The sequence below is a fragment of the Asparagus officinalis genome, chromosome 10 (assembly GCF_001876935.1).
Source record: "Asparagus officinalis chromosome 10, Aspof.V1, whole genome shotgun sequence".
Classification (NCBI taxonomy): Eukaryota; Viridiplantae; Streptophyta; class Magnoliopsida; order Asparagales; family Asparagaceae; genus Asparagus; species Asparagus officinalis.
In genome coordinates, this window is record NC_033803.1 from 60,368,417 (window position 1) to 60,377,707 (window position 9,291).

Here is a 9,291-nt window from a genome sequence, read left to right on the forward strand (position 1 = left end):
AAGAGCGGCCAAGTATCGATTCGCTGACAGACTCCCAAAGCATCTATAAAACACGACCCAAGTAATGAGTCGGCCGACCTGACTCGTGATTCAAATCCGAGTCAAAAAGCACAGCCGACTCGGGTCCTGTCAACATGCACGACTCCGAGATGAAATGTGTCCTCCACTCAGATCCAACACATTATGTCTCCAATAATCACTCGGCCTGACAAGCATTTCTTAAAAGTCACGCGACATTTAATGAATGTCATGTTAGCGCCCACAATCTATCGCCATTGGCATTTAATGTGGCATCAGTCATAATGACTGTGCGCGCCGGAGACTTCAAAGCTCATCGTACTTGGCATATATACCATAGTCTTTTCACTGTGCAAAGTTGACTCAACCAACCGATCACTAGCACGTGTAAAGTAGACCAGAAACGATACTGCATGTACTCGGCCGAAATAATCAACATGCTCCCTAAATCCCCTCTACAAATATAGATGATTTCCACTAGACCAAGGTGGGGATTCGACCCACAAGAAAGTCAACAAGATATACTATGTTTTTCTCTTCATAACGGCCGAAAAGTGGTTGGTAGTGGGGAGCGGCAATGGGCGAGAGTAAGGTTTAATTGGTTGGGTGTGTCTCATATGGTAACTTTCAAAATGGTGTTTTGAAAACACGATTGAAAAATAAACACAATGTCATGGTGTTTTTTTAAAAAACACAACAAAAAGAAACACTTCGGTTACCAAACGCTCCCTAAAATGAAAGAAAGTGGAGAAAATGGGAAATACAACAAAAGGGTTTAAAACAGACTGGGCCTTTCGAAAGCCCAGCCCAGCCCATAACCAAATGCAGATTTTAGCCCCGGATCAAAAACCGAGATAGAAAAATCTAGATCAAAACACCTAGGGTTTTTGTGTATAAACTACAAAAATACACCGCTCCCCAAAAATCTCTCTCGTTCCTCTCTTCTCCATTCGTCGAAGGCGATCACAGAAGGAGCACAATGGTAAGATTTCCATCAAAATTTCTCTCTCTCTCTCTATTGATCCTCAGTCGACCTTTATCTCTTTGCACAAATCCCAATGATTTCAGTTTGTAGTATTTATATTGTTTCTTGATTCATTAATCAAGTATTGAACACTTTAAATTTCGTATGAGATTGAAATTTTTGATGGGTAGTGATTCAAATCTAGTATGAAGCGTGGTTAGCTGTTTGAAGGATATTTTCAGAACTAAATTTCGAAGTTGATTGTCCTTTGTTTCAGTGAGAAGTGGATTAAACCCTAGGTTTTTGTTTGAACTATAGAATGACTTATCTTAAAGCTGATTACTTTCGAGATTAGTGAGACTGTTAATGTAATTTAACTACTCTTGGTTCATGTAGTTAGCGTCAAGAGCCTCGTAGCTTTGAAACATCAAATTATATGATGATTAGTGATGTATCACTTTGCACATAATTATCTATTCATGATATCCTTGTACTTAACCATAAGTTTATCCCATGAGCTTTTAGGCATTCGTCAAGGCCCAGAAGTCCAAGTCTTACTTTAAGCGATTTCAAGTGAAATACAAGAGGAGGAGAGGTATTAGTTGATAACTATCTTATGTTATTGTATTCGAATTTTGTTGGTCAAACTCTCTTTTGGTTTTATTTACAAAAATAAAAGTTTCCGACTCAAATAGTACTAATGAAAGCACAACAAAAAGGGGGGAAATGTCAAGTGGTTATACTTAGGAACAACATAACCACGGATTCACAAAATATAGAGTTCTATTAAGCGACTTATTCAACCACTATATTAAATTAAACAATTGAAAGATGTTAGGGTTTAAAGTCGTAGAAATTGCTCACAAGATTTCGACGAAAGGGAAATTTGTCACCGTGAGGGAGAGAGAGGCGCTAGGTTATCTTCGATTTGGGGAAGACGATTAAGGTCTTGTGTTTTATTTTGTACCAATTGGGGTTTGGGTTTGGATTTTGATTTTGAGTTAATTTCGCAAACAACTACATTAAACTTTGGGCCGTTTTGCTTGAACGCTATGAGTTTTGTTTTATCCAATAGAACCCCCTGAACTATCGGATGTCTCAAACAACCCCCTGAACTTTGGGTTTGGGTTTTGCAGTGATATGATAGCTTATTTATTTATTTAAAACAGGCAAAGATTATTGAGTGACCCAACTATTCACTTTCATGGCAACCCCAAAATTTTGGTCCTTTGTTGAAATTTCTAATAAGAAACTACTAAGTCACAATGATCTCACTCCTTTGTTTGTGGTAATATCATAGTAGTATGAAATTTTTTTTATTTGGTGAGGGAACTACCTCATGATCCTTCAGAACATGGGTCTCAAACCCCTAGGCATGGCTAAGAGGCACCCCCTTCCACCCCCGCCTAATGCATGGCCTCAAGTATTCCACATTCGTGTGGATGTTTCCTACCTGAGACCTTAAAGCATGACTCATAGACATGCAGCTTACCAACTCGGCTAGACCCTATTGTATAAAGTGATACGAAAACTATAGTATAGTTATCATCACTCTTTTTGAGGGAAAGTATTAAGAGATGAATTAAAGATGTCATTGATTTTTTTCCATTTTCACAATCACTTTAATAAAATAAGGATAATTCTAAGAAACTATACCCTCCAAGCTACTCGTACACTACTACATGCAAAAGTGTGAGGTCGTTCCATTTGGATTGCATAGTAGTTACAAGTAGTATGGAAAGTGTAGTCTAGATATCCTAGTTATAATAAAATAAAGGGGTTTGCACTTTGATGCATCAAAATATCACTCTTTTTTACTTAGATACCCTAACAATCTATTTTGATATTTTTGATACCCTAGGTACAAAAAAATAACACGGCTTTGTTTATATATGATACGAGTCGCCGTGCGAGCATCCTTTGGTCGCGGAATTACCAAAAGGTGGGTTGAGAAGAAGACAACTAAAACACAAGATAATTTAGTATGATGAAGAAAAATACCTTCTTCTAGATTATGAAGAACAAAAGATTACAATCTCTCCCTCACAATCTCACTAGAATCGAGAACAACCTCTCAATCTTCTCTAAACCCTAATACAAATATTAGAATCTCTCTCTGATCTAAGATCATAAAACTGATCATCACAATCTAAACCCTAATCATTTTGATTAGGATCTCACTTAGACCTAAAACCCTTTAGATCTACATCTTGATCTCTCCTTTTCTCTCTGATTTAAGAAGATAAAACTGATGTTTAGAAATCCTAAACAACCCTTTATATAGGTGTACAAACGTGGATGGCAATCTGGTAAATAACCAAGCCCAAAAGCAACAGAAATTCGTGTGAACAGAAACCCAAACGAACCAAGAAACCTTCGATGAGTTGACTCATGACTGAGATGAGTCGACTCATGACCTCATATGAGTCGACTCATAACTGATGAGTTGACTGGTCAGAGACTTTTGCTAACAGGGCTTGATTTCGTGCATGACAGGCATGAGTTGACTCAACCTGATGAGTCGACTCATGTACATGTATGAGTCGACTCACGAGCTAAAAACTGGATTCTTCGAATCTGCTGCTCGTCGTCTCGTTTCACGCTTCCCCTGCGTTCCACTGTACTGATTGACACCTCTATTCTCATGCTATCATGAGAATCATCTATCCTCAAGCTCCCATGAGGATCGTTAAGTTCCGAAGAGAAGATACACCCGTATCATGCTTTGATTCTTCGTTCTTCCGACTCGCTTCACGTTCCATCCTTCGCTCCGTCGTATCGCTTCACACCACTATTCTCAAGATATCATGAGAATCACCTATCCTCAAGCTCCCATGAGGATCACTAAGCTCCCGAAGCAGAGACCATGAAAGTGTAGTGGGGTCACTCAATAATCTTTAAATGTTTTAAATAAATAAATAAGCTAAGTTATCATATCACTGCAAAACCCAAACCCAAAGTTCAGGGGGCTGTTTGAGACATCCGATAGTTCAAGGGGTTCTATTGGATAAAACAAAACTCAGGGCGTTCAAGCAAAACGGCCCAAATTTTAATGCAATTGTTTGCGAAATTAACTCAAAATCCAAATCCAAACCCAAACCCCAATTGGTACAAAATAAAACACAAGACCTTAATCGTCTTCCCTAAATCGAAGATAACCCAGCGCCTCTCTCTCTCTCTCTCACGGTGACAAATTTCCCTTTCGTCGAAATCTTGTGAGCAATTTCTATGACTTTAAACCCCGACATCTTTCAATTGTTTAATTTAGTATAGTGGTTGAATAAGTCGCTTAATGGAACTCTATATTTTGTGATTATGTTGTTTCTGAGTATAACCACTTGACATTTTGCCCCTTTCTGTTGTGCTTTCATTAGTACTATTTGAGTCTAGAACTTTTATTTTGTGAATAAGTTGTTTTAAAATATGAACAATTCTTGTAGATGCAACCAGCATTGATTTTTTTGTGACATGCACTTTGATTCTGTGAGGCGCGCATCGCCTTGCGCATGGTGCACATAACAGAGATTTGTGCTTTGTAACACTGATATTTGTATAAAACTAAAACAAAATCAAAATGGGAACAGATTAGTTAGAACTATTTTCAAGTATACTACATATAGGACAACAAACCAATGTCCCAAAGTATACATCATATAAAAGGAAGAATTATGTTATATTTTCTCATGTAAATGCTTTGTTTAGATTGACTATTTTGAGAAAATAGTCAAGAGTGGGCATTTCACTTAGAGTTTGAAGTGTCCAAATCAACGTGTAAAATCATTGAATATAACCTTTATCATTAAAACTAGTTATAATTGAATTTCAAGTATTTTTAATACTTCTTTTTTTAATCAATATTTACATAGTACACGTTTTATATGTTTTTACATATTTGGCTAACCATGTCCAAGATATTTAAAATGACTGAACACTTTTTGCTAGTATGTATTTCATTTTAAAATTATTTAGATTTTTAGAAAGATGTAATCGTTTCTATACATTCTCAGTCACTAAAACTTCCAGTGCTATGTTTTGCAGTGAATTCTCTCTTGTTTCAGAGCCTGGTGCGTAAATATCTCCTCTGCTTGACAATACCACTTGGTTTAGGAGAAACAAGAGCAGGATAGAACCAAAAGGAACAAGAAAAAAATAAATAGAAAAAGAAAGCCCTAGAAGATTTAATCGGAGAATAGGCAAAAATGCCACAAGTTCGTATCGTCGCGAGAAACTTCATGGACATGGTGGCTGCTCTCCCTGCTGTTAAGCTTGACAAACTCTACGAGAGCTCCTTTATCTGTGAAGCCGTCCTCAGGTTCACTCCCCTCTCTTGTTGCATTTTGTCATGGTTTTAGTGTATTCCATGGGAGCTTGAATCAAGCTGATCCGAACTGGATTCTTGCACAAAATCTGATAGATCGGCTGATGACTGCTTGATTATCATTGGGACTCTTTCATCTTTATATTTACTGAGAAAAAAGAAGAAGGGATTTAGATTCAGCGTAATTAATGAGCTTTTCTTCTTAGGTCTCTCCCGCCTCTAGCGAAGAAGTATGTTCTACAAATGTTATTTATTGATTCGCCAGTGACAGCCAAGTTTATGGAAGAGTGGGTGCTAGCAGATGGATATTCTAAGCACAAAGTGGCGATTGATAGGTTACTTCAACTGAGGGTTTTTATTGAGGCCAATGACAGGTAAATTATATGCTATGAATGAAGTCTTATGCTGTAGGACGACTCAATCATGTTCCAATGATTCCAATATCAAAATGAGCAAACATGGCTGCAATTTTATGGTTCTCTGATATTTCTTTGGCTTCTTTTATTAATTAATTTGTTGCTAACGTTTGAGAAAACTTTTGGTTGTTATCTATATTGTGTGTTAGAATAAGTTTTGGATATTGGGTTGAACCCATTGGGTAGTGAATGAACCCGTATCCAATAAGGGTGCGAAATGATTGGGTAAGACGATCATAAGAGACAAAATGAGATATGAGAAAGCTGAAACTCTTTCTTGGGATTGAAGTTACTTATAGAAAACTTGGGTTACTTCTCTTCCAAAAGAAGTATACCTTAGATCTTCTAGAGGAGACTAGTTTTCTCAGTTGTAAACCGGTCAGCACCCCAGTGGAAGCAGATGTGGACTTTTGGAACGAAGAAAGAGATCTCTTTTGAGGACACTAGGCAGTATAGGAAGTTGATTGACAAGTTGATCTTACAGTTACTAGATTGATATATTTTTTGCTTTTTGAGTCGATTCATGTACATGCCTAAAGAGGTTCACTGGAGAGCAGCTATGAGGATTTTTGCATACATCAAGAGCTCTCCTAGAAAGGGCTTACTGTATAAAAAGCATGGGCATTTGTAGATCTCTGCTTATTCAAACTCGAGCTATGTTGGAGATACGGTGGATAGAAAGTCCACTAACAGATATTGTACTTTTGTTAGTGGTAATCTAGTAACTTGGAGAAATAAGAAGCAATAAGTGGTATCTCAGTCTAGTATGGAGACTAAATACAGAGATATGACGCATGCTACTTGTGAGATGAAGTGTTGAAGAACTTGGTGGCAGAGCTCGATTTTGTTCAGTCGGGACAATTTCAAGAATCCACCTTGAATTTTGACTTCAATACGTGTCATACTCGTGTAACTGTTAACTGTGAAGTCTTCTGCTTCTTTCAAACACCCTCTCTATGTAAGTATTGTAGTGCTAAGGAAAATGTGATTCTGATAGATGACCAACAACCTCATAAGCCAGATTCATGCAACTTGTAGCATTATATGATATCATCTTTATGTAAATATTTATGTGATACCATAAAACGTGATCAGTAGATTCCTGCAACATGTGTAGTATACTCGTATGCTATAACTAAATGCATATTATTTCTTGGGTTTCTTTCTCCTAAATTTAAGTTTGTCTTCTCATCTCATGCGTAAACGTTTCTTCCATTTTTTGTTTGAACTATAATTTGTTGTATAGCCCATGTATTGTGATAATCAGATTGCTATTTTTATTGCTAAGAATCATGTCTTTCATGAGAAGACGAAACACGTAGCCATTGATTGTCACCTGATTAGGGATGATGTAATGAAAGAGGTGATCTGCACTCCATTTACACTCCCACTTAAGAACAATTAGTGGATATTCTTACCATCGGGGTTTCTTCTAAGATGTTCTTTGTTTTGTGTAGTAAGTTGGGCATGATAGATATCTAAGCTCCAACTTGTGGGGAAGTATTAGAATAAGTTTTGGATATTGGGTTGAACCCATTGGGTTGTGAATGGTTCTATGTCCAATAAGGGTTTTATATCTACGTTTTCCTTTTGATTAAGATTCTGAATTTGATATTATCGTTCGCTAGCATTTTGCAGGGAGTGGATAGGGAATTTTTTTAATTAGTCGGAGTTGGGAACCACGACTATTTGGTCTCGTAGCCGATTCTCCATTTTTGAGCGAGTGGGAGGATCTGCCAAATGATCAGGTTGGCAACCCCGACCATTTGGTTGACATATTCGCAAGCGTTGGCAAAGCGTCAAAATAATTGGGGTTGGAAAACCAGACCATTATGGTCGGGGTTGGCAACCCCAAAGAGTTTGGTCCCTAATTCTCCTTGCTAATCCTACAAGGAATGAGAGGTTGTTCTAATTAGTCGGGGTTGCTAACCCCGACTAATTAGGAATTTGATTTTTTTTAAAACGACCTAGTTTTTAGCCACGATGCTAACGTGGCGAGAAACTGGGTCGATTTCTGTAATAAAGTTCGGAATGGGTTGATTTTTGCGATAAAAGTTTGGATTGGGTCGTTTTTAAATTTTTTTATTTCTTCCCCTATTGTTGACAGAAATTAATTGTAAGTTTCCTCTTCATTCCCAATTTATTTGTATAAATTTTTTTTTGCTTTTAATTATTTTTCTTTCCTTTCTTTTTGTCTATATGATTTTCGTACTTATTCATTGGGCGAAGAGGATCTAGTTGAAAGAATCAATCAAATCCACTAATAGCTAATGTATGTAAGTTGTTATTTGTCATCTCTTACACTATAATATATTTGTTGATGTTTGGCTAACAAGATATTCAAATCTCCATGATGGAATATTTCTGTTTTTAGGTACGTACAGAAATTTTTCAAATTGTACAAAGGATAGTATTATAAACATACGAAGATATCATCCTTACGGAAATGCTGACCAAACTTCCTCTGAAAAGTCTTCTTAGGTTTAAATGTGTGCGCACATTGTAGTGTGACTTGATATCCGATCCCTATTTCATTAAAAAAACACCTGGATTTCTTGAGAAAGAAGCCTCAGCTCCTGATTACGCCTTATTCTATAGATGAGCAACGGGAAATTGGAATATGTGCCTACACACCCACCAAGATACATGCTAATCTCATGTTTGAAAAGGAATTCTCGACGAAGAACTTTGACACATCCACAACATGTCGATCGTCTTTTATTACTGAACACAGTGACTCGTTTGCACATCTACAATCCAAGTACTAGGGAGTTAACAATGTTACCAAAAGGCAGTGACCACTTACCCACCATTGATTTCCTTGATCGAAGGGCTAGAATTGGGCATGATGCACACAACAAATGCTACAAAGTGGTCTAGTATTTCTATCGATGGCATGATTTTGCAAATAAGACATGAAGCCTACGCGTCGAAATCTATGATTTAGGAAGAGGTGTTGGAGAGTTCTCGACAAGGATCCTCCTTATGCTATCTACACCGTAGAATTCCCTTGTGTCTTTCAGTGGAGTCGTTTACTTCAAGATCAATAATCTCCTTCACACATCCTCACCGAAAGGCATAGTAGCTTTCAATCTTAAAGATGAGAAATTCAAAAAGACTGATCATCCTTCTTGTTTCTCAAGTGCGAATGCAGTAGATGATAGAGGATTGATAAATAATTGAATTGGAAAGTGAACTATACTTTTTTAGATTATCATGCAACAAGTCAAAACTAGGCATACTTTTAATATAATTAGTAAAGTCTCACAGCATAAGATTCGCTGTCCAGTTGGATTAGTGAAGGAAAGCTTTATTTGGTTGGCAAATACAACAGGATGCAGGGATTGGACTTGTTTGATCCACGAACTGGTTTGTTTCAAACAATAGTTCAACAATTGAAGGATTTAGCATATTTCAAGTCACAAGATGAAACATTTTTTCATGTGATCAAATATGTGGAGAGCCTTGCGTCCATCACAACTCCGAAATTACTGTCTTCATGAGAAATTCTTTTCTAATTTTTTTTATTTCATTAATAGGGGTCTGGTCAATAAATTTCTATCTTCTTAAGGATT

At 37.0% G+C, this 9,291-nt stretch overlaps 1 protein-coding gene across 3 annotated transcripts in view; it reads left to right on the plus strand.

Annotated features, from left to right (window-relative positions):
- LOC109825191 (RNA polymerase II transcription factor B subunit 2) overlaps positions 606 to 9,291 on the plus strand; it is a 25,171-nt gene continuing 16,485 nt past the window's right edge. The window contains exons 1-4 of one of the 3 annotated variants that reach the window (XM_020391964.1): positions 606 to 1,000; positions 1,508 to 1,577; positions 5,021 to 5,294; positions 5,507 to 5,674. In XM_020391964.1, the coding sequence (XP_020247553.1) occupies positions 5,182 to 5,294; positions 5,507 to 5,674 (281 nt within the window). In that variant the 5' untranslated portion in view covers positions 606 to 1,000; positions 1,508 to 1,577; positions 5,021 to 5,181. Of the gene's footprint in view, positions 1,001 to 1,033; positions 1,578 to 5,020; positions 5,295 to 5,506; positions 5,675 to 9,291 lie in introns of those variants that run through there. The other 2 variants (XM_020391965.1, XM_020391966.1) reach the window with 2 other exon arrangements.